The sequence below is a fragment of the Rhinatrema bivittatum genome, chromosome 3 (assembly GCF_901001135.1).
Source record: "Rhinatrema bivittatum chromosome 3, aRhiBiv1.1, whole genome shotgun sequence".
Classification (NCBI taxonomy): Eukaryota; Metazoa; Chordata; class Amphibia; order Gymnophiona; family Rhinatrematidae; genus Rhinatrema; species Rhinatrema bivittatum.
In genome coordinates, this window is record NC_042617.1 from 515439457 (window position 1) to 515465884 (window position 26428).

Genomic DNA, 26428 nt, shown 5'->3' on the forward strand with positions numbered 1-26428 from the left:
GACTCGAACCGGCTTACTTGATGCCTGCGAGACCAGCCACTAGCTTTGGGGGGAAAAGCACTGAAGCAATCAGGTTGGGTCACCATCGATTGTTTTGCCCTGTGCAGGCTGCTCTGCTTTGCTCACCACTACAGCGTGGGGACACAGCAGAGTGGGAGCCTCGATGCAAAATGTGAGCCCATGTGACCAGCTAGACTGGCCCACTGGATCATACCCAGTCTCCCGATAGGCCAGTCCGCCCCAGCAGCAGCACATATGACATAGGCCAAAAGTTAAAGGAGCTGAGAGGAAAGAGAGAGGTGTGCGGCAAAGTAAGAAAATAGCGCCTGCACCCTCCAGAGGTTTTATGATCGTGCCCAGAGTCCCAGTAATTTATCTTAATTAGAGATGTGATTCGGCCGAACCTTTTGGTTCGGCCTTCGTTACCGGCCCACCACGGGAAATTTCATTTTCCCACGGTTCAGGAAAATTTTATTTCTTCTGCCCCCGAAACGAAGCCCGAAACCTGCCCCAACCCTTCAGATTTAATGAATTGCAAACCCCCCCCCCCAAGACATACTGAAAGTCCCTGTTGGTCCAGCGGGGTACCAGGAGCAATCTCCTCCCCCCCCCCCCCTCTCGGGCCGTCGGCTGCCACTAATCAAAATGGCTGCCACTAATCAAAATGGTGCCGGCTGTCCATTGCTCCTACCATGTGACAGAGGCCGGCCAATGGCACCAATAGCCCCTGTCACATGGTAAAGGCAAAGGGCCATTGGCGCCATTTTGATTAGTGGCAGCCAACGGCCCGCGAGGGGGAGATCGCTCCCAGGACCTCACTGGATCACCAGGGACTTTTGGTACATCTTGGGGGGGGGGGGGGGTCGGTCAAGTTTTGGGGGGTCGGGAGGGTGGGGGATTGCAATTAATTAAATTTGAAGGGTTGGGGTGGGTTTGGAGTTTGTTTGTTTTTTTTCTGTGTGCCCTTCCCCCCCCCCCCTCAGTTGCCCCCCAAAATGCAACGAAATGGGAAATATCGTCTCTATTTCCTATTTCGTCGCAAACGAATGCACATCTCCAGTCTAAATAACTGGAGTTTCCATGCTAAATCCGGTGAGTTCCCAGGTATGAATATGGTCCAGTACCATTGCTATTTCTTTCAATATAAATCTGAAATATGACTATGCAACTGGCATTACCGCACTATTTTGCTTATTTCAAACAATATCTTTTTGTCTAAAGGCCTGCTTCACTAACTATTTTCTCCCATTCTGTCTCTGTAGTAAAAGTTTTTCAGTGAATCAGGCCCAAAGTTACCTGTAATAGTATAGTGTAGCTCATGATTTGATTTTGACCTGCCAGATTTTGAAGCAGCAAAGTGAAAACTTTCTGAATTTTTTTTCAATTATATTTTCAGCCGAACAGTTTTTTCCTGCTTCTTTGGGCCTGCAACTCAGTTGGCGCTAGCTCTTATTGGGCTACATTGCCATTCATGTGTACTTGGGATTTTTTTTTTCCTCCCTGCTTTATAACCCTTCATTTTACTCAGCAATTGCAGGGACAATTCTTGCCAGGGGCCACAGGCCATATCTCCCTCTGGAGTTAATAGCTGAGTCGCACTCTCCCGCAAGAGGTTTGAATGCTACCTCCGCGGCATCCACAGGCCAGGAAGCAAAGATGGGTCGTTTGCACAGTAGCACACAGATTTGCCACTGATCCACTCATCCAGCCTAACCTGTCTGGATTTTTGACTTGCAGTACTGATTATGATCTACTTACAGATGGCAACATGGCTGTGATATAAAGGAACAAATGCAACTATGTGCAGCAGAATAAACATCATATTGCACATTTTTTTATTAGATCCTGCTGTTTTTCTGTTGATGATTTCCCCAGATTTTCTTCAGGCATTTTGGTTCTTGAACTCTACAAGTAGTATTGTTTGTTTTCAAGCAGCTCTTTATTTGTGGAAGGGGCTTTTCTCCCCTTTCCAGCAATGTATACCTGATAAACCTGGGAAGCTCCCAGCTCCCTGACCTGATTATTCATGTTATGGTTCCTTACTGCTCTGTGCAGTCTTGGTGCTGGCGGGTAGGGATGTGAATCGTTTTTTGAAGATTTAAAAAATCGTCCGATATTTTTTAAATTGTCAAAAATCATTAGAGTGCGCGATACAATAGAAATTTTCACGATTTATTGTGAAAAATCGTTACTTATTTGGGGGGAGGGTGGGAAAACCGGCACACCAAAACAACCCCTAAACCCGACCCTATAAAACTAATCCCGTACCTGGTGGTCCAGTGGGGGCACGGGGACAGAAGGGACAGGGTGAATTGGTGGATTAATTAGTAAAAGTGGACATTTCATCAGTGAAGTGCATGTTATAAAATACACCAACTTATGTGCACAAATTGGGACTTGCGTGGGTAAGTCCTACTTTATTTTCACACACAATATACACACACATATTTTTAAAATAGGTGGGTAAAGTACATGCGTTCGGTGCATTGATTTATTTAGTTTCACTGCATTGCATGCATTTGTGAATATGCCTATATATGTGCGTATGTTGCAGGATAGAGGTATGCATATTTTATAAAATGTGCATATATCATACACGCATATTATAAAATACTATAGTCAATCCATGTGTGGCCCCATATATGTGTATTTGCCACCATGTGCAATAATTTGAAAATTATCCTTAACGATTATGAGGTAGATTTTAAAAGCTCAGTGCGTGCCAAAATCAGGATATATGTGCGCGCAGGTAGGACATGCACGGCCACCGGATTCTAAAAGCTGCCTATATGCATGCGTATCTCCTGCTGTGCACACATCTCACTCAGAATCAAAAAGGGCGTGGTGAGAGAGACATGGGCATTCCAGGTTGGGGCCAAGAGTTGTATGAGTTAAAAAAAAAAAAAAAAAAAGCCATTCTGCAAGGTTTAAAAGGTCTGGGGTAACTGGGGGGGCATGCAGGCTATTAAATCAGGGGAGTTTGGAGCACTTAGCTTTACAATGGGGGAATTGGTGGACGAAATGGTGAAACTGGTCTTGGCGTGGATGCACACTGGTTATAAAATTTTCAGACTTCTGTGGCCAAAGCTTGATTTGCACAGTTGAGGGGTGCCTACTTGCAAAATTGGGCACACACATACATACACCAAGGCTATTTTAAAATGTGCACCTGTATGTGCACATATATTTTAAAATTGCCGCGTCCCTGTTTTCAAATTTGCATGCAGAATTTTTCATAGAAATTTCATCTGCCCGAAAAGCAGGTGCAGAGTCTGTGGGTGCTTGGTACCCTTAGAGAATTTTCTTAGGAAAAGTATTCATGCACTTTCCCTTTGAAAAATAAGTACAAGACCCTTAAGTATGAAATGTCCACAGACTTTGCACGTAAGGTAGGATTTTGAAAGTTGTCCCCACAGGGATAATTTTATAACTGCCTGAAGAAATGTGAAGGCAACCATGCACACCTGACACCAGTTTTAAAAGGGAAAGTACAGTTTTGAAAGGGAAAGTCCCACAAAAATCTATGCATACACATTTACACCTAATTTTTACTCTGATATTTTCTGGTGGAATTTACATACTTGCTTTTGAAAATGCAAAATTATGCACATAAATGTAAGCCTTTCTCCAAACCTACCCCTGGGAACACCTCTGCTCACTGACATAAGCACGAGCGTAGAATTGTTCATGCAACCCGGCGCGAACAAATCTATGCCCGATTTTATAACATGCGCAAAAATCCAGGGTTGGCGCGCATAAGGGGGTGCACAATTGTGCAACTTGCGCGCGCCGAGCCACGTAGCCTTCCTCCATTCCTTCTGCCTCCCTTCCCCTACCTAACCCGCATCCCAGCTCTATCTAAACCCCCCCTGACCTTTATCCGGGCAGGCGTAACTTGTGCGTGCCGGCCGGCTACCGGCACTTCATCCCTTGGCATGGCCACAACGGAGATGGCCTCAGCCTCGCCCCCGGACTGGCGCCCCCGCCCCCGGAATGCCCCTTTTTCAAAGCCCTGGGACATACGCATGTCTTGGGCCGAGTGCGCGGCGCCGAGCCTATGCAAGATAAGCTCGGCGCGCGCAGGGGCAGGTTTTCGGGGGGTTACGCATGTATGTTATGCACATAACCCTTTGAAAATCTGCACCACTGTGAGTAAACTTATACACAGGGAGGACAACTTTCAAACAACTACATTCAGCTGCATGTATATGCATGTATGGCTGTGCGTAGATGTACGGTAATGTTTTCTAACCCATGCATGTCATATGCAAACGTAGTATAAAATACGCCTGTCTTTACCCTGGAAGATAAGTGCATATGTATGCTTGTGCGCGAATACATGCAGTGCATTGAAAGCGAGTATTTCAATGCATTGAACACACGTAATTTTCCAACCTGTTAAAAAAAAAAAACATGCTTGCGTTTACTGTATGCACGAAAATAACATAGGACTTCCTCATGTAAAACCTGATTTATTCACGAAGGTCAGCATATTTCAAAATATGCGTGCTATTGAAATGAATCAGTTTACCAATTACTCCACCAGTTCGCCCAGTCCTTCTCCAGGTCATCGAGACCCTCCTCGTTCTTCAGCCTGAATGCCCCCCCGGTTCACCCAGACCTCGCCCACTCAAGTCAATTCTCCACAACAAAGAAGTCTGATATTTTTTTATACAATAGCAGTTATGTGTATTCGGGCTATTTACACGCATAACTCTTTGAAAATTATCTCCATAGATTCTATATGTGAGTAAATTACCGGCTTATCAGGCAAGCAATTTTGTAAGGGGCCATTTCCATGGGTAAAGCACAGTTCTACTCATGGAAATGCCTTTGAAAATGACCCCCTGTATGCATGGAGCAGCAGCTAGCGCTACCTTGTACAGCGTCGTGTCTGCTTGCAGAACTCTGCGAAATGTATCGTAACGCTCTGCCCTTACCTCGTAAAAGACAAGTTCTATAACTACATTGCTTGGATTTTTTTTTTTATCACAGCAACACCTAATAATGGTGCAGGGAACCCAATAATTATTAATGTTAGTAATTGCGCCAAACAATTTTTTTCTTGCTTAGTGATATTTATCAGATGGAGAAGGAGATCCTGAAAGAACATGAAAGGAACAATCGACACAGGGCTCCCAAAATTGTGGAACCAGCTTCTTTCCATGAACCCCCTCCAAAGGTAATATTCATATTAAGGGTACACAGGCACAGCTCTCAACGTGTTAATTTTCTGAATCCTGTTTTGGTTTTTTTCCTGCTGCTATTACAAAGGATTTTAGGACTTATAATCTTGGGATGGGAGTTACATAAATTGAGAGAAGGGCTGAAATATTGCAGTCCAGTACACCATGCTCCCATTGAGGAGGGGTTGATGAATCCTGAAGCCTGCTCACAATAAAAACAAATGCAATTTTAAAAAAATTGATGGACAAAGGAATAAGAAAAATCTCTGGCAGAAACATAAGCTTAAGCATAGTTAAATATTCTCTCAGAAATATGACGTTTAATCATAGCCACCATAAAGCACTGCCTATGCAAAAGAGTGGCGCAATAAGATTAGTGAAAATATAAATGAAACATTTAAAGGGACCAAAAATTGCAATAAGAAGCATCCAATAAATGCTTCTCCCTGACATTCACAGATTTCAACAATATACATTTTATCTTCAAAGAGTAGGTATATATAATAGCATTGCTTCCTTCCACAGAAGAGTTGCCTTGGTCATTTTGAGGTGCCAGGTCCAGATTTGACAGCACTCCGACAAACGGACATAGTGGGTAATGTTCAAATGGCCCACATAGCAGTAACCTCTGTGTGTACGTTGTATACTCAGAGGTGAATTTTAAACGTCCAGTGCACACATCAATTGGGTGATGCGTGCACAAGTCAGGCTTACGTGCACTGACCAAATTTTAAAAACCCTTGGCTGCATGCACATCTCATTCGCATTCAAAAAGGGTGTGGTCTAGGTGGGGCATGGGCATTTTGGGGTGTGGCCAAGAAATGTGAACATAAATACTTGTGCGCCCAGGTCCAGTGCTATGTAAATTTACTTCTGCTATGGAGGAGGTGTAGTTTAAAAAAATAAAAATAAAAATCTCTGAAGGATTTAAAGGGTATGGGGTAACTGGGTGTACAAGCTGTTAAACCAGGGGGGTTTGGAGAAGTTAGCTCTACACTGGTGGATGAACTGGTGAAACTGGTCATGGTATGCACGTGCAACAGAAGCCAGATATGCATGGCTGAGCATGCATAAACTTAAACTGGGCATGCATACATTTTATAATTTGTGCGCAAGTTATAAAATTACCACATCCCTGGGCACATGCAGACACACACGTGTACATGTGCACCCATGCACCCCTTTGAAAGTTACCGTCCCTAGCTTTACTGAGCATTTTCAAAGTGAACTTATGCACATAAGTTCGCTTTGAGAATACTTTGGTAGTTGGCCAAGTATGGGCACACATTCACCCATGTAAAGTTACATCTCTTTTTGGAGGGGGGAGTACACTTATGTACATAATTTTTTTAATCAAAAAGTATACGCAGACGTGCCGTCTCCGCCCAAACTCCACTCCTTGAAGCGCCTCTGCTCAGCTCGCCTAAAAGCACCCGCGCCACCGGTTTACGCTGCGCTCGTACTTTTACACGCGCTCCTCACGAGGCTGCTTCAGTACTGCCATTCACCCGCACAAAATCTGCTTTGATACATGGAAAAGGCTTTGAAAATTATCCCCATAAAGACTAAGGGGGTCATTTTCAAAGGAGTTACGCATGTAAATGTGACATACTATCGTAGCAATTTTCAAAAGCTATTTACTCGAGTAAAGTGCACTTACTTGAGTAAATCCTATGGACAATTCAATGGCATATATTGTAGCAATTTTGAAAAGCCCACTTACTTGAGTAAAGTGTATTTACTCGAGCAAAAACCAGTTTTGCTCGAGTAAATGCTTTTTAAAATCTACCCCTAAGGAATCTTGTATGCTCATCTGCTCAGAACAGGAGAGGACTAAAAAGGAGCGATGACAAAGCCAACTTGCATAGAATGACAGAGAATGTCTGTGGTTAAACCCTTAAAGGAGGCAAAACTGGCCAGCACATAGCAGCAGTAGGGCTTCGGTACATCCTCAAATACAGGGGAAAAAGCATAGGACTGCTTCTATGACTAAGTCCAAAAGCAAAGCATGCTCGAGCTGCATTGTCTGAATTATCAAGAAGGCCGCTCATCCTGTAAAAATGTTCCTAGCAGTAATTTTGTTATGGGTTTGACAGTTGCTTGGTTTTGATTGTAAATATTACTACCCTTAACATAAGGCTTGGGGGTAACCTGCATGGAGTGGCAGTTACTACCATAAGAAACTTTCCGAAGAAAATTAAAAAAAAAATGAGCAGATTTCCTAACTTAGCCAAATTTTTGCCAACTATTTAAACTGATTTTCAGCTGAACCTAGCCAGTTAGATTTTTGGTGGAAAATCAGTCTATATCTAGTCAACTGAAAATGAACTGGCTAGAATTTGAACGCTCTGCCTAAAATTAGCCAGCTAGCACTGAAAATCAACGCTAACCAGCTAAATCCTTTCAACCAGCCTCCCTAAGCCAACTATCTTCCCTTCTGCCCGATGACTCAAATGATAGTGGAGACAACAGCCCCTCTCCATCCTGCGCAATGAAATAAAGGCAAACAAGCTCGACAGCCCCCTCCCAATGACAATGGGGCCCAAACCCTGCACTCGCAATCCTCTCCCACCCATTGGCCTCTTCTAAAGCTCACCAGTGCTTAGCTGACAGGAGAACTGATCTTTATCTCCTTCGAGCTCAGCATCCCCTGAGGCTGGGAGAGGTAAAAAATTTAATTTTAAAACAAGCCAGATATATGGTTGGCAAAACTTGGCTTAAATAGAATGAGAGGATCAACGTGACAAGTTTCTTCAGGACTAGGGAACATTCTTAAATATATGCATAATTTCATTATGTGGCTCAAAATATTGGTTTGTCTGAAGTCAATCAGTAGATTGACCAGTTTCTCATGTGTTTAAAAATTACTTTTCTTTTTCTAGCCTAGTAGACCAAAATACAAAACACTGGCTCCGATAAACCTGCTGGCCCCTAAACTGCAGTATCAGGTAAGTCCACAAAGCTTTCAATATACTCAAATCAATGTTAACAAAATATTGCTAGAGTGTGTGAGAGCATATACATGATCTCCCCTCTGACTGATAGTGCCTAAGGCCCGTCAGGGTCATCTGTTCCTGATTTATATCCATAGATTCCCAAGGACTGGCTGAATGTGTGGTAAGGAAACAAATGTCACGTTTTTCAGAGCTAGAGAATAAAAGATTGCTTGCAGAAACTACCAACATTTCAGCGGTCTTAACTGTATATCTAGATTTCTAGAGGAAGACTTAATCAGTCCTGGTTTTTTTAGTCTTAAAGCATTCTGCTGTTAGAGTTTCTGTTTTCTTGTGAGAAAGACAGTGCATGCCAACACAATGGAGGTAATTTTCAAAAGGATTGAGGTGCAGAAAAGGACATTTGAAAATTGCTCCTTTTATGCACATAATTCCTTTGACAAATCACCCCATTGTTATTACAAGCTATAATACTGCTCGCAGGTACAGTTGCATGCACCCTGTTTTGCTTATAACTGCTCTGTGTTTTAGTGATGATCAGGACTGCAGTGCTGTCCAGCACCTGTCCAATTGCATTGTCAATGTGCGTGTATATTTATCTGTAGATGTGCTTTTGTGTTTCTTCGCTGCTATTGTTGGCACTGTCGCACCTAACCCTATGTGTCTGTGTTTGTGCCCGGCACCCTCTGAACAGGTGCCTGAGGGTCTGTGTGCCAGCTCGCCCACGCTCTGTAGCCAAACAGATTACCAGTCACCACTGGATTCTACACACAGCCCGCCTCTCCTGCGGCACAGTGTCTTCAAGCGTCGCAGCATGAGGGTAAGACCTGCATGCCTCTGTGTGGGTTCTTCAAGGGAACTTTTGCAAAATAAAAAGCATTTTTTCTTTGTCCAGCACTTCCATGTCTCTTTTCAGAGTGCTGCTTAAGCAGAGCTGTGAAAGGGGGAGAGGTTGTCTTGTAAGAGCCAGGGTTCAGTCCCTGAATAGTGCAAGTGCGGCATTCTTAGGGACAGTTAATGGAAACATCAGTGACCCTCTTTCACTATGGAAATCTGAGGCAGATTTAACAGCCGGGCACATGGAATTCTGTGGCCCAAAATTTCTAATTCTGTGGCCTGAATATAGCTTAGAACATGCCCCAAAATTGTTCGAAGGCATGGCATGTGGAAGGAAATTTTCTTTTAATAAATATTTATTGAAACTATTTTAGCTATATCATTATAGGTAACAATGTCAAATCTCATTAGATTTCTTTTAAATACTGTCCTGGTGGTGGTAGTAGTTAAGGGGAGTGTGGGACAGGATAGCCTAGTGCACTATTTAAATGCAAATCCCCAAGAAAAGCAGAGGGGCAGATGCAATAATTTTCGCGGAAAGCGGGCGCTGACTTTTCAGCACCCACTTTCTTAATGCACACATGGCACCCGCAAGGGGGGCCAACTGCCAGTAATACTTGGCGTCAGTTTTCATAACCTGACACCAGTAAACTCGGCGTCAGTTTTCATAACCGGCCAACTGCCGGTAATAAAATCGGATGCCAAGTTTACCGGCGTCGGTCTTCAATAACTCGGCGGTCTGCCGAGGTTTTGTTTTTTTTTGTTTTTTTACTGAAGAAACTTTTACATGCGCTCAGCTATTAACACCTGCGCCAGGCAGGTGTTATTATCTGAGCGATAAATGTGCATCTGAGACGCACATTTATTTTTTTGAATGCGGAGTGAATGAGTAATAGCCTCCTTCACATGCATTTGCATGTGATGAGCACTATCTCATTCACTTCGCGTTGGACTCCCCTATTGCATTAGGGTTGGATTAGCGCCTATTGAACCCGCATCTGACAGCGAGTTAAACAGTGCGCTCGTGTGAGCGCGCTCTATTGCATCGGCCCCAGACTGTCTTAATCTGCCCATGTTCATCCAGTACCAGTGTTAAAATTTCAGTACTTATGTTGAGTACACATTAAACAGTGCTTAACCCCTTCACTGCCTGCCAAGGTCTCTAACCAAAGGGATTTTTTTTTTCTTTTTGCAGTACATTTGCAAACCACAATGATTTATTAATTATTTTTGTTTACCTAGCCAAATCCTATATTTTGCAGCACGCGGGCTTTGCATTAGTGCAAAACTCTTGTGGCTGCCATGTAGTATTTATATACAGTTCCCCTCTAAGCTATTTTTCAGTTAATAATGCACAGAGAATGCTAGGTAACATAGCATTGTAGGGGAAAGCATGGTCATCGATTCCTAAGCCCTCATTTTGTCTAGTCTCAGAAAATATATCATCGGTTGGTAAGGGGGTGCAGCCTTCAAAATTTTGAGTTTTGATTTTTTTTTAGCTTTTGGTTTCTTTTCCCCGGGTACCATTTTGTTTAATAGGTCTTTCATTTCTGTTTCTTTGCAGAAAATAAACAAACATAAACAAAAAAAATCCAGAAACCAAAAAAAAAAATGTAATGAAGCAGGGCCGCTCAGAGCCGACCATACCAGAAAATGGCACCAGCTGGCCCTGCGGATGCTCGTGGTGATGTCACACTATGGCACTCTTCTCAGGACTGAGTGGCGCCATTTCCATGCAAAAAAAACTTAGGGGCAGGAGGTGGGTGGGTGTCCCTCCTGCCCCTCTGGACCCCCACGGACTACCCTAACACCTAGTACCTCTTGAGGGGATTGGAGGACCCGGGTGGTTGGCCTTGCATCAACCCTGGGGAGAGGATTGGGAGAGCTCAGGGAAGTCTCCGGTCGTCTCCAGAGGGGCTTTTGTTTTTCAGAATGAAAAAGAAGTAAACCAATGAAATTTCATTGATTTTTCTTTAGTTTCATTTTGAAAATATCATGAAACAAAATAGGAAATATCCATGACAGGACACCTTACTCTTCAGGCACTTTTTTCATAGAAGATATAAAATCGTAGCAGGTACTTTTTCACTCGGAGCCCTATCAGGCTGTGGAATCTGCCCCCAGAGGACTTGATCAAGGTGATTAGCATAGAGGGGTTTAAAAGAAGTTTGGACAAGTTCTTGGAAGAAAATCCATAACACATTATTAGCCGGGCGGACTAAAGAAAGCTATTGCCTTCCCTGGGAGTGAATAAAAGGAATTAGATCTGCTTTATGAGATCTGCCAGGCACTTGCGACCTGGATTGGCCACTTTGGAGACAGGATGCTTGGTCTGACCCACTAGGCTTTATGTTCTTATGATCTGAGCCTTGACGCACCCTATTACCTGCCTTCTTTTAGCTCTATAAATTACAGTGGCTGTAGAAAGCTTATGCCCCTTTCTAAAATGTTAACCTTTTGTTGCCTTAAAACTTGGAAGTAAAATGCCTCAAAACAGTGTTTATTCCATATATCCTACCTCACAACTGCCAAGTGAAAAATGTGTTCCAGAATTCCTTAGAAAAGGAAGTAGAAATAACCCTTCCTTTTACTTCTGTAGCAATCTTAAATACTTAAACCCTGTTGACTAAACCAGAGTTTTCATATGTGCGAGAACGTCCCAGAACGGAGTTCTGCTGCTGCTTTTCCAAGGGTGTTCTGCTTCAGCCCCTCCCTTCCAGGCAGTCTGCAGGGAAAAACACCTGAGGGGGTGAACCTGCCAGAAGACTGAGAGGCCAACTGTCTCTCTCTTACCTAATCCAGCTGCCCTGCTGGATTAGTTAACAGAGTGATCCTGAAGCAGACACTACAGAGCAACGAGCAGACACAAAAAGGAGGTCGACTTAGCACAGGTTTGTCACTAGTGAGCCACAGTGCAAACTGTCAAGTCTTCAACCTGGCCTTGATGAACGGCATGACTGCTCATACATTTCAAACTTGTGCAAAACTAATTCAGTCCTCTTTTGTGTCTGTTAGAGTTTTTAATTTCTGATGAATTACCCAGAACTGGGTTCTTCCACCTATTTTTCTGTGTAAATCAGTTCTGGCTCTCCCACAGAAACAGAGCAGAGCCAGTACTGACAATGGATCAAATGTGACCCCCACCCCTGTGCCCCTAGAGGAAGCAGAGCAAAGTATTTGAGCTGCTCACCCTGAGATAGGGGGTAGTCCGTGGATTTCCCAGCACAAGTAAAGAGGCTGTAAGGGAGAACAGCGAAGTTCAAAGGCATGTAGGGTGAATACCTGTCAGCCCCATGGCTTCTGCTGCTACTGGGGTGTTGGTTTATTGGCCTCCTCTGCTGCTTATCATGCTGGCTTTCTAGGTCCCATTATGCCAGCCCTTGGTGACTAACCTGGGGGAGGGGTTAAGGGACAAGAGAGTGAGGGAGGGATGTAAGAGAGAGTTAGTGATCCAAAGGGAGGGAAAAGAGAGTTATCTGCTTATATATACTCAGATATGTTTGAGGATATTTAGCAGGACATACATCCTGTTCAATATTCCTGATAGGGTGCCAACTTTTAACCGTCAAATTTCCGAACATTTGGGGATGCTCTGTAATGTCTTCATTAGGGCTGGTTTTTGTGATGGGTGACACGGGCGGTTGCCCAGGGATTCCATCAGCTGAGGGGTGCCCTGAGCACCATGGGGACAGAGGAGGAGAGGCCCAGCACGGTCACAGCAGATCCCATCCAGCTGCGGTCAAAGAGAGGAATTGCATGGCCATGGTGGATCCCATCCTGCTGCGGCCGAAGACACATCCAGCCTGGCTGTGGTGTATTCCACCCCGCCTCAGCTGAAATCAGGCCCAACCTGGCCATGACTGAAGACTGAAATCACATAGCTGTGGCAGATCCCATCCCACCGCAGCTGAAGAGATGTCTGGGTGGGGGGTGCCATCAGTTGAGAGGAGTTGCTTTTCACTCATGGTGCCATGCACCTTAAATCTGGCTGTGATCGCCACTGAGGGGATTTATGCATATGCGACTTTTATTACCATTCTTTGCCATTACAGAACAGAAACCTATAATTTGATAGTAGATAAGGATCAATCTAGTTTGCTCAATTACTTTCTGCTACAGTGTCTTAGACCCCAGTTAATTTCCGGCTTTTCCCTCACTTCTTTGCAATTAATGATCCCATGCTTTCTTTAAATGTAATTGTTTTTGTCTCTATCATCTCCACTGGGAAATTATTCCATGTATCTACCATCCTTTCTGTGAAAAAAATATTTTCCTATGTTATTCCAGAGTCTACCCCTTCAGAGCCTCATATCATGACCACTAGTTCTCAGACTTCTTTATTCTGAAAAAGGTTGCTTTTACCAGCCCAGGGACTAAATTACTGGTTAATAACATTCTTTAGGCCTCTGATTAAATCATGGACTGAAGTCTTTGTAAGTGACACAAAATAATTATATCTAACACATTGAATATACAGGGGTTACCAAAGCACACATTATATTTATTGATTTTTGTTTTCAGTTTTTATTGTATTTTTTGAGGGAATTTATACATGTTTATTACAACAAACAAAAAAGGGGAAAAATCAGTGGGAAAAAAATTAGTCTGTTTTTTACACTGATTTTCTTAATTTTTGTTTGTTGTAATAAACACTGATACATTCCCAGGAAAAGTAAAATGAAAATTGAAAATGAAGGTCTCTAACTATATTGTATAATTGAAGGGGAGGATCAGATGCTAACCTGCAGCATGAGGGCTAAAAATCAGGACATTTCTGAACATTTTAGCCCTCCTCCTTTTTTTAGGACAGTACCCCAAAAATCTGAACAATCCAGAACAATTCTGGACAGTTGGCAACCCTAATCCCTGATAACTTATCTGGCTAAATCTTTATCCTTTTTCTGATTTTCTCAATATTGGCCTTCTAAAATTCATCAGGTATGATCACCCCCAGATTCCGTTATTGTTTTGTGCCCAGAACTTGTGCCCTATATTATACTGCTCCCTTGGACTTTTGCAATTAAAATGTTTTTAAGAAATAGGTGAAAAATGTTTCTGGTACATTTTCTTACCCATGACTACAACAAACATGTGCAGTGACAGTGCTTTGCTATTACTCACCCATTACTATGTGATTAGTAGCAACATCTGCTGTCTGTGGAGATATACAAATTGTAAATCATCTTTTGTTGTCAATATTATCACGTGTCCGTGGCTCAAAATTTACAATGGCCACAAAGAAACTTGTTAAAACACGACTAGAGGAACATCAGTTACTCAACTACGTGGAAGGTTCAAGCACTCATGGTCCAACATTGAATTGATTTAGACTATACATTTCAAGAACTAAGATGATGTGTGACTTAAGATGTTAGACCAGATTGGCAGGGTGGGGGGTGGACAACAGGCAGAGTTAAATTGCAAGAGCAATTCTGGATTTTCACCTTGAGATCAGTACATCCCGATAGTCTTAACACTAAAGTTTAAGGTATTTTATTTATTTATTTATTTATTTATAGTTTTTTATATACCGCAGAACGTAATACACATCACCTCGGTTTACAGCAAACAGTAATTCAGCCAAAGGCTTTACAATAAACATCAGAGGAATAAGTAATGTGCTAAATTAACAGCAAAACTAGAAGTATACATATCAAATATATATGAGTAATGAGAGGGATGGGAGTGGGTGGGAAAGGGAAAGGTAAGGCAGTATACAAGAATCAAGAGTAAGTTGAGAAGTAAGTAAGGTATAGTGTTACATGAATGGGTACATGTTCATGGCAGTGCAGGATGCTACTTATTGTGAAACTTACAAGCTCCGCATGAATGATGATCCTGCGGGTGTCATCTACAGTACCAACAGGCAGTAATGATCTCACTATCCACTCTTTGTTGCATGCCTGAGTGTATGCCACATATGGTGGCTGTGAAAAGATTTCATGTGAAGCTTAACACATGCCAATGTTTTCGTATGACAGATGATTAGCTGCTAACTTATCCATATGTCACAACACACAGCCCTAATATTGATCATCAGAGGTTGGCTGATGTTGTAAAAGCAACTCCTTGTTTACATACAATGCTCTCTTATAGGCCGACTTTATTGCTCAATGGAATATACCCATGCCAAAAATCTTCAGTGGGGAAAAGTCATTTTATCGACTGACTTTCTCCTATTTTTATTAATTATAATAAACATTAATAAATTCCAGAGAAAAATAAAATAAAAACCGAAAATGAAAGCCCCCAAATATAAGCAATATATGAAGAATGGATAGTAAGTACCTAGGCATGAGGTTCCTGGTTACGGACTCAAAAACTGAATATATTTCTTTTTTACAGTAGTCATCATTTTGATTATTTTTATAGGATTCTGCTTCAGTTTAGCTGCTTATTCAGGCATGTGAGACATTCTGTGCTCGAGTATATTTTATTTATTTATTTATTTAATGTCTTTTTTATACCGATAGCCGTTCACACATCGTATCGGTTTACAGTTAAACAGGAACCATTGGGCAGAACCCTTACATATAACATTGCAAACAGGTTAACTTTTGGGCAGGGCCCTTACATAAAATTGAGAACAGCAAATTCACTATATACATATCATCAAGACTATATACAAAAGATAAGTACATAAATAGCCGAGTCAAAGTACAAAATCGATAGGCATACAACGTAATCCGAGAAATAAATCATAAGTCGCGTATCAGATTCTGGGAGAATCACTTATTTAATCAGTAAGGATTTATGTAATGGGAGGTGATGTGTGGTAAGCTTGCTGGAAGAGCCATGTTTTCAGTTTTTTTTTGAAAATGGGTGTGTATGATTCCAGGCGTATATCAGGAGGCAGGGAGTTCCATATAGAGGGGCCGGCTAGGGAGAAAGCTCTGTTTATAGTGGACGATAATTTGAAAGATTTGATAGGTTGTGCACGTAGGGTTCCTTGGAGGGCAGTACGTGTGGGTCTATTCGAGGTGCGGGGGAGGAGTGGGGGGTTAATCCAATTCAAGTTAGAGTTCAACAGACTTTTGTGGATGATGGAACAGGCTTTATAGAGAATTCGAGAGTGTATAGGGAGCCAATGAAGTTCGATAAGTGTAGGGGTGATGTGATCTCTTTTTTTCGTGTTTGATAGTATCCTGGCGGCAGCGTTTTGTGGTAGTTGTAGGGGTTTGATATGGGTAGCGGGGATGCCTAGAAAAAGTGCATTACAATAGTCTACCTTAGATAAAATGATAGACTGTAGTACAGTGCGAAAATCAGAAAAGTGTAGCAGTGGTTTGAGTTTTTTTATGGTTTGGAGCTTAAAGAAGCATTCCTTAATGATAGATTTAATGAAAGGTTTGAATGTAAGATGGTTATCAATGAAAACACCAAGGTTGCGAACGTGTGGTGGGAAAGTTGTGGAAGAGTATGCAGGTGGGATGTCTGGGAGCGGTGGCCTGTTAGATATAATTAAAAGTTCAGTCTTGCTGGGGTTTAGCGCTAGTTGCATGTCATTTAGTAATTTGTTGATGGCTGAGAGACAGGATTCCCAGTTGCGAAGGGCAGTAAGGAGAGAGTCAGAGAATGGGAAAATAAGTTGCACATCGTCCGCATAAATAAAATGCTTGATGTGGAGGTTAGTGAGGAGGGTGGTAAGGGGGAGCATGTATATATTAAAGAGGGTGGAGGAGAGTGAAGAACCTTGGGGCACACCTTGGGGAAGACTGATGGGGTCAGATTCATTGTTATCAACTAATACTGTGAAAAGGCGATCCTGGAGATAAACACCCGTATACACCCGTAAACCAATATATACAGAGTGCGAGTATATCCCCATTCATTTTGTTGTTCCTTGAGCTTCTTTGTTTCACCAGGTGTATTGCTTCATGGAAGTCCATGCAAAATACTCTAGCTCAGCATGTGGTAATGCAGAAAGATAGATATATTTAGGGTGTTTACCCACGTAAACACTTTTGAACATTGTTCCCATCATTTTTTTTCCCTCAGCTTCCAGTATGGAAACTGGCTTCCTCCACAGCCCTGGCATAGACTGCAGTAACATGTACAGTGGCATATATCTTAATACATGCTGTCTGAAGTCGTAAACACCATGGTGTACCATGAGGGAATGAATCCATAATAGTACAATATGGAGACTTCAGAAATTGTCTTCTGTTCTGCATGTGATGCAAGAAATTAAAACCTTTTGGGGTTTATTTATTTATCTATTTATTTAAAGTATTTTATATACCATTTTAATAAAGCAAATTGACCAAAATGGTTTAAATAATGATGATAAAAAATAAAATAAAAATTATAATTTAATTAAAACCATTTTGTAATCCTTAAGTGTTTAGAAATAATTAAAGTAAAAATAAAGAAAAGAAAAATGCAGTTGGAGAAAAATACAATAATTTGTAATAAATAAAAATCAAATGTCAACTATGCAAATAAGATACCTGTAAATAAATGTTAATTAAATTAAAAACCAGAAACAGAATAACAGGAATCAAGGAGAAACCTAACATAAAGTTTTTAAGCAAAGTACCAGCCTCTAGAAACTTAGCCACTATCTACTGATTAACTACCCAACTAACCAACCAACCATAGTTAATTCATAAGAGAAACAAAAGTCCCTGTTCCTGTTTCTACTCCAGATCAGTCCAGACAAGTGGGTTTTGCATCCCTACCAGCAGATGGAGGCAGAGAATAAAAACTTTTCAGGCCCTGCTACATATACAGTCCCTCAGTATTTCTCTGTCTCCAGCAGATGGTAGAGGTGAAAACCTGCAGTCAGAGGAATAAAAAAAAAAAAAAAAAAGTAAAGACTGAACTTATCGGAAGGGTTGCTGCCTGGAGTGGGCCATCCCTCAGGTGGAGCCAGGCGAACAGGGGGTTGGTAATCCCTGTCTGGTCTCTGCCTGCAACATCCGGAGAGCTTGATAGCCAGTGGTCTGGCTCCCTCTCTCCTTCCATGGTCTCCTCCCCAGGGCCTTTGTCTGGATCAGGGAAGTATACCTGTTTATAAGGGAGCTGTGCCTTTTAATTAAAAAAAAAAAAGGCTAGGCTGGCTGGCAAGGCCTTTCGGCAGTGGGAAGCTTCAGCGGGAGCTGAAAGCACCGTGGAGAGTGAGAATTTCAGGCCCTCCTCAGCCCTGGGGCCCAGAGCAGTTGGAGGATGGTGCATCGTGCTGTGCTGGTGGCAGAACTGCCACAATCGCGGGCCTCATTGACTACACAACACTACAGTCAAGCCACATATGCTGAAAAGATGGTGCCGGCTTCTCTCCCTGAGTGAAAGGCGTGTGATTTGGCGCTGTCACCTTAATTCAGCCTCGATCCGTTCCACTGTGCCTCGGGAGGGGGGACCTCCTCCGAGGCAGATAGCAGGAGGAAAGCTTCCAGGTTGGCAGAGCCTGCTGCAGAAGTCCCTGGGGGGATTGGAAATGCAGCTAATGTAGCTGAGGTACGCAAAAGGAAGCAGGTGTCTTCCGGGACACCCAGGGATTCCCCCCTTCCCCTCATTTCCAATGGTGCAAGCAGCAGAGCAGCAGAAATGTGGGGAGGGGTGTCAGATGGTGACACTCAAGCCAAAGACTGTGTGGAGGTGGAAGACTTCTCAGCAGATTTTGTTTTGCTTCTCCACAAAACCTATTTGACAAGGCAGGAGGCAGAGAAGAAAGTGGACCCTGGACAGGCAGCCGAGGCATTCCCCTAAGAGAGCAGAGCAAAGATGGCCCCAGTGTGTGTGTGTGTGTGTGGGGGGGTGCTCTGGAGACTTGGATCTGGGATGTGCCTCAGGTCAGGAGGACTATTCTGATGATCTACAGGGGGATCCTGTGAATGATCCAGAGGACAATGGTCCTGTCGATGGTAGTCCACAAGGGGATATGGATGTCAATCCTGATGCTGATCCGGATGCAGACACAGACACCCAGGATCCAGATGAAGTGCCAGTGGCGGAAAGAGATGACCCTAGGGTTGTCCGATTGCTCAGGAAGGAGGAGTTGTGGCTTCTTATTCCACAGGTCCTGGAGGAGTTAGGAATAAGTCGCCCAAGAGGAGTTTGATAATGAAGGGGTCCACCCAGTTCTAGAGGACTGCGTGGCCCTTCTTGAGCTTTTCCGGGGCCTAAAAAAGTGAATTGGGAGTGGGATTCTCCTGAGGCAGGCCTCAGGGTTGATAGGGCAATGGCTAAGTTATAACCGCTAACGGAGGAGACCATGGACTTGTTGATGATTCCTAAAGTAGATGTTTTGGTCTCAGCTGTGACCAAGAAAATGATTATCCCAGCGGCGGAGTCGACCACACCGAGGAATGCGCAGGACTGAAAACTGGAGATTCAGTTAAAACAGATGATTGAGGTCTACGCCTTGAGACTGCATACAGCTATCTGTGGTAGTCTTATACAGTGGGCCTGTTTATGCTGGTTACAGAAGGCTCAGGAGAAGGATTCCTTCCAGACAGGTAATGCCATGCAGGTGACCTGGTTGGAGGTTGGGGTAGCCTATGTGGCAGAGCACTATATGATCTGGTGCCTACGTCAGCCAGGAGTATGGTCTCAGCTATTATGGCGCATCAACTTTTGTGGTTGCAAAACTGGTCAGCGACTATGTGGTCCAAGACTCAGCTCTGTAATCTTCACTTTAAGGGAAAGCTGCTATTTGGTGAAGATCTTGACAAGCTGATGAAGCAGCTGGGGGAGTTGAAAGGAAACAGGTTGCCGGAGGATAAGAAGAGTAGTAAGAAGAATTTTACTCCCTGTCTCCATTTTTGGAATATGAGGAGGTTTCATTCCGGCAAAAGTGCCTCAAGCTCTGGACAGAAACAGACCCCGGGAAGGCAACAGCCCTTTCAGGTTTCCTGCAGATCCTCTAGAGACTCTTCCAGTCAGGGGACTGGAGGAGAAAAGTCTTCGCAATGAGGCCAGGGGGTCCACTCTTCCATACAGGCTGTAAGGGGAAGATTATCCCGCTTTTACTGGGAGTGGACCAAGATCATGTCAGACCAATGAGTTCTCGAGGTGGGAAAAGACTTACACTTTAGAATTTTCTCGCCCAGTCAGAGAAGCTTTACTGGAGTCTCATTGCACGTCTCGAAGCAAGCGAGACGTAATCCAGGTCATGCGTCTTCGGCTACAAAGGCTGGATGTGATTTCTCCCAGTTCCGCCTGCGGAGCAAGGGATGGGGGAAGTACTCAATTTACTTTATGGTTCCTAAGAAGGAAGGCACCTTTCAGCCAATTGTGGATTTTCAGAAGGTCAATCTGTTGCGGGTTCTGCGCTTTCGTTTGGAAACATTGCAGACAGTGATAGCAGCGGTACGCAGGGGAGAATTCCTGGCATCAATATCCCCGAAAGATGCCTACCTGCATATACCCATACAAGCAGAACATCAGAAATTTCTGAGATTCATGGTGCTATGGCAGCACTTCCAGTTCCAAGCTCTCCATTTCGAGCTAGTGACAGCACCGTGGACAATCACGAAGGTGATGGTGGTGGCAGCGGCTTTCAGAAGGGAGGGGATTCTAGTCCATGCTTACCTGGACAACTGGCTCATTTGAGCAAAATTGGATGAGAACGGCTGTCAGTCATTTTGATGGGTGGTAGAAAGGTTGAAATCGCTGGGTTGGATTATAAACCTGATAGAGCCATGTAATGTCCTTCCAATCCTTGGAATACCTGGATGCATGATTCGACACCTGTATTGGCTGGGTGTTCCTAACTTCAAACAGAATTGTGAAGTTGCAGGCACAAGAAATCATCTATTATGCCTCGCGGTGCCCAGGTTGGGCTCCATGACATCCATGCTAGATTTGGTGCCATGGGCCTTTGCTCTCATGCATCCGCTACAGAGGGCACGTTTATCCTGGTGGGATCCATTGTCGGAAGAGTATCATCTTCCCTTACCTCTGTAGGAGTAATTCAGATCCAGTCTTTCTTGTGACTGTCTCTCCACAATTTGGAAAAGGGAGTGGATCTGGAGATTCCAGACTGGGTGGTGGTGACCACTGATGCCAGCCTCAAAGTTGGGGGAGCATTCTGTCAGGGACGGATAGTGCAAGGTCAGTGGATGCCAGAAGAAACAGTCTGGTCTATCAATCACCTGGAAACAAGAGCAGTATGCAGAGCATTGTTCTTTTCTCAGGTTCGTGGAAAGATGGTGATCTTCTCAGACAATGAAATGACGGTGACGTACATTATTCATCGGAGAGGGACGAAGAGATGCGTGGAAACTGTTTGCCTGGGTGGAGAAAGAATAGCAGCGTCTCATGTTGCAGGAGTCGACAATGTGCAGGCAGACTTCCTCAGCAGGCAACAGCTGGACCTGGAAGAATGGAAGTTATCCTTGGAGGCCTAGGACTTCATTTGCGCAAGATGGGTCAACACGCTGTTGGATTGGATGGCGTTGCATGACCATGCCAAGGTGGGTCTGTTCTTCAGTTGTAGGCGAGAGTTTGGGTCTGAGGGGACGGATGCTCTGGTTCTGCCTTTACTGAAAGGAATCCTGCTCTACATGTTTCCTCCCTGGCCTCTGGTAGGGTGCATCCTTCATCGTATAGAGGGTCACTCAGGGAGGGTGATTCTGGTGGCTCCAGAGTGGCCTTGCTGTCTGTGGTTCACAGATCTGGTTCATTTCACAGTAGATTGTCCTCTCAGGTTGGCTCAACTACAAGGATTGCTTCAACAAGGTCCCATCATTTTGGATTGGGCAGATCACTTGTGTCTCACGGCTTGACTTTTGAGAGGCTATGCTTGTGACTGACAGGATATTCTGAACTGGTTATTGCTGCCTTGCTGCAGGCTAGGAGGCCTGCTACTTCCCTAGTGCATTCCAAGATGTGGAAGGTTTTTGAATCCTAGTGCTTGGAAGAAGATCTGGATCTGTTGAGGGTGGATCTCCGTCACATCTTGGCCTTTTTGCAATGGGGGTTGTCAACTGAGTTGGCCTATAATTCGCTATGGGTTTAGGTAGCAGCCTTGGGTTGCCTCAGAGGTAATTTGCAGGGGCTCACTTTGGCCTCTTATCTGAATATCGTTCGTTTTCTGAAGGGGGTCAAGCATTTGTGGCCTCCATTGTGGAAATTGTGTGTGGAATGAAACCATAATTTCAGCCTTCGAGTGCAGTATGGTCCTCCTTTTGAGCCTCTTCAAGGCGCAATGGTGAAGGATCTCACTTTGAAGACATATTTTTGGTGGCAATCTGTTCGACCAGGCAGATTTCTGAGCTTCAGGCTCTGTCGTGAAGATATCCTTTCTTGAAGATTGCGGACGATGATGTGACACTGCTTACAGTTCCCTTCTTTTTACAGAAAGTAGTTTCCTTTTCCATGTGAATCAAATAGTGGAGCTTCCTGCTTTTCCAAATTGGTCACAAGAATCATCACCAGCGAGAGACTTCATTTGTTGGATGTTTGTCGGATTCTGTTGCGGTATCTTAAGATCACGAACAGTTTTAGTCTATCAGATCATCTTTATTCTCTTCAGTGGTGCGAAGAAAGGATGTTGGGCATCTAAAGACACAATTTATCGCTGGTTAAAGTAGACAATATTTTGTGCCTATCTATCGGGCCGATACAGTACAGTGTGCTCCGATGGAGCGCACTGTTAACCCGCCATTGGACGCGCGTTTTCCCTTACCCTTTATTCAGTAAGGGGCCGAAAATGCACGTCCAACCCGCCGAACCTAATAGCGCCCTCAACATGCCCTCAATACCTAATAGCGCCCTCAAATGCATGTTGAGGGCCCTATTAGGTATTCCCGCGCAGTTCAGAAAACAAAATGTGCAGCCAAGCGCACATTTTGCTTTCAGAAATTAGCGCCTACCTAAAGGTAGGCGCTTATTTCTTCAGGCACAGGGAAAGTGCACAGAAAAGCAGTAAAAACTGCTTTTCTGTGCACCCTCTGACTTAATATCATGACTATATTAAGTCTGAGGTCCCAAAGGGTAAAAAAAAGTAAAAAAAAAATTTGAAGTCAGCCCGCGGCTGTCGGGTCGAAAACCGGACGCTCAATTTTGCCGGCGTCTGGTTTCCGAGTCCGTGGCTGTCAGTGGGCTCGAGAACTGACGCCGGCTGTCAAACCCGCTGACAGCCGCTGATCCGGGCCAAAAGGAGGCGCTAGGGACGCACTAGTGTCCCTAGCTCCTCCTTTTGCCCGTTTCTACCGCCGGGCCTCATTTAAATACTGAATCGCGCGCACAGGCGAGTGAACGTTCGCCTGCTGTCCCTCAGACTTTACAGAATCAGCCTGTACGTAAAGGACATGTGGCCCCAGTAGGGTTACGAGCGCATTCTACTACAGCACAAGCTGCCGCCTGGGCGGAGTATCAGTTGGTGTCTCCTCAGGAGATCTGTAGAGCTACAACATGGTCTACGCTTCACACTTTCATCAGACATTACCGACTGGATGTTCAGGCGCAGGAGGACACAATGTTTGGTGAGGGTGTCTTGAGAGTGGGTCTTTCGGGATCCTGTCCACTGTAGGGGGGCTTGGGTACATCTCACTTGTCTGGACTGATCTGGAGAATGAATAGGAAAGGAAAATTGGTTCTTAAATGCTAATTTTCATTCTTGGAATATCACAGATCAGTCCAGAGGCAAGTCCACTTAGTACCGAAAGACTGTTGTAGCTGTGATTGGATTCAGAGTGTATATATTTTGAACAGAGGTTTTTCCTCTACTTTGGCTTGGGTACAGATCAATATTGAGGGATAAAGGTGGCACTCTGTTATGCAGCAGTGCCCGAAAAAATTGTATTCTCTGCCGCCTTTTGCTGGTAGGGATGCAAAACTCACTTGTCTGGACTGATCTGTGGTATTCCAGGAACGAAAATTAGTAGGTAAGAACCAATTTTCCTTTATCTTTATATTAGTTTAAATTAGGAATCAGATCTCCAGTTGGAGTATATCTTACACTTGTTAATCTACAGGAAAGGAAACGCTGTTGTATTATCCAAGATTTTGTTCAATCTTTGTTTTATGATTGTGATTCAGTATCTCCTGGCTCTGAAAATTATACTGCTTCCCTGAAGGAATGGAAAAATTGTAGGACTGACCTGCTCAGTTCACATATAGCTTAATAGGGGACAGCATTACCAATCTGAGTACTGTGTTTTTAGGTAGCTCCTCTAGTTTACAAAACCTTGGTTTCATCCAGTCTTCTTTACATCAAGTCCAACCTTTGTTCCACCACTGTCTGGAGATTTCTGGGGGAAATGGCTCTCAAGCATGGTGCTATGAATGGTATGCCCTATCAAATATATGTGGCCGGGCTTTGTCTGTTACTACTATTTTGCCCTGTATTCATCTATGGGGTTTGTGTGTTTTTTTTTAAATATTTTTTGAGTCCTCTCCCTGCTATATCCCCTCCTTGTGGTGGAATGTATCTCAGGGATATAAATTCCCACCCTGTGATCTGGGTCTTTCCTCCCCAAGGATTGAGTTAAATGCAGTAGATTGTTGGAGTTTTGGAAAATATTTTTGGAGTTAGGATTTGAACCAGTTACCTGATAGGAAGGGCAAACTCCTGCTATCTTGAAGGGCTGGGTGCTGGATCTTTTGCCTTTGTGATCAGTAAACAGCAGAGGTTGGAGATTTTTGGAGTTTTTGAGACTGAGATTTTTGTAGAGACTGTTTTGAAAGATTTGTTTTTGAACAAGGGGTTTTGTCATCTTCCCAACCCTTATTTCAAGCTGGAACATGAAAGAGGTTATCCTACTCTCCAAGGGGAAGGGATTCTTGAAGTGGACACTGGTTCATTTAGGCGATGAACATCTTGGGGATTTACCATAGACAGACTAAGGCGTTCTTGATCATGATCTTTCTGATGCTGCTTCTAATTTTTTCTGACTATTGATTATCAATATGTTTGATTCTGCCTTCTGTGAGATTTACCTGCATTGGAAGAGAAAAAGTGGTGGAAAACAAGAGAGCAACCCAAATATGAAAAGTTAAATTCCATAGCATTTGTAAATAATATAAATATCAAACAATAATTCAACATGCGAAGAAACTAATTGAATTTAAAAAAATAAGCATACATTGAAATGATATACATATGCCCTAATAAAAAATAAATAAATTGGTTCAAACATAAATCTGAAGTCCCAACATGGTCATGTTTCAGCAGCATTTACTGCTGAAATATAGCCATGTCAGAATTTCAATGGTATTTACTCTTTTTGTATTTTCGTGGTAGTTGTGCCCCTTTCTTCTCAGATATATAATCATATACCGAAGCTTATTTTGAATCATTGTTTTTGTATTGGTGTTTGTGTAATCTGACTTTTGGTCTGTTGGATTGACCAGACCTTTTCGACATTTATATTCTCAGGTAGAAAAGTTCCGATATGATTCTTTTATTACACTGCCAGGCCTTAAAACATAGGGGAAGAAAGAATGGGTCCAAATATACAATTGAAGTTTAATTGGACAGGTGCAGAGCTGTAGACAAGTGTCCACTCCCTTGCTTGTGCATGCATGCTCTACAGAGATTGCAATGTCAGCTCATTAATGCATGCTTGAGTTTTAGTTTGTGAAGGGATGGTTTTTAAAAGATGCACTTCCTCCTCCAGGAGCTTAATGACTGATACCTTATATCTTTCTACAAGGAAGAGGACTTTGTTAAGCCCAGCAGCAAAGAAGAAGCCCAAAAACTGTGGGAAGCAGAGAGAGCCAAGATGCAGCAAATCCTGGAACGGCAGCAGCAGCAGATAATAGAGGATAACCGGTGGCTGAGACGAGAAGAAAGCTGTCTGGTAAATTCAGTACTGGATCTGTTCTAAAAGTAAAGCCATGCCTGTGGTCTTCCGGACACAAAAATGATAGCAAAAAAAGACTATACGGCATATCGAGTCTGCCCATCCACACCAACTGCTTAGCTCTGTGATCCCTACCATTCCTTCAGAGATCCCCCTGTGCTTGTCCCATGCTTTCTTAAATTCAGATAATACTTTTGTCTCTACCACTTCCACAGGGAAGATGTTTCATATATAAGGCAATTTTCAGTTCATTTCAAATTAAATAAACCAAAAATAGCCTCCAATGAAAATACCCCAAAATTGGTATTTTTGTATTAGTTGCATTTAAAAAAAATAAAAACAAAAACGGACCTCTGGCTGGACCAGGCTTCAGTGCCAAGCCTGGCATCAAGGCTTGGTCCGAGTTCCACAGCTTAGGCCGAGCACTGAGGCATGCTACCATTTCTAATGCCTAGACCCAGCACTGGGGCCCAGTCCTGAGGCAAGATCCCAGAATGAGATCTGGTTCTGTTGCCAAGGCCTGATCCCTTCACCAAGCCCTGAGGACTAATCCCGATTCAGAAGCCTTGGTTTGTCACTTGGCCCTGATGCCTGCTCTCAGTGCCGATTGCTGAAGCCTAGGCCTGATTCCAGCACTGTGGCCTGGCCCAGAGACCCTGTCCCATTGCCAGGGCATAGGCCCAGTGCCAGAGCCCAGCCC

The 26428-nt window shown here is 43.6% G+C and overlaps 1 protein-coding gene across 3 annotated transcripts in view; it reads left to right on the forward strand.

Moving 5' to 3' along the window:
* PTK2B (protein tyrosine kinase 2 beta) overlaps positions 1-26428 on the forward strand; it is a 330459-nt gene that overhangs the window by 273763 nt on the left and 30268 nt on the right. For all 3 annotated transcript variants that reach the window (XM_029596207.1, XM_029596208.1, XM_029596209.1), the window contains exons 22-25: positions 5074-5182; positions 8069-8134; positions 8835-8960; positions 25579-25725. In XM_029596207.1, coding sequence (XP_029452067.1) covers positions 5074-5182; positions 8069-8134; positions 8835-8960; positions 25579-25725 — 448 coding nt within the window. The remainder of the gene's footprint in view (positions 1-5073; positions 5183-8068; positions 8135-8834; positions 8961-25578; positions 25726-26428) is intronic.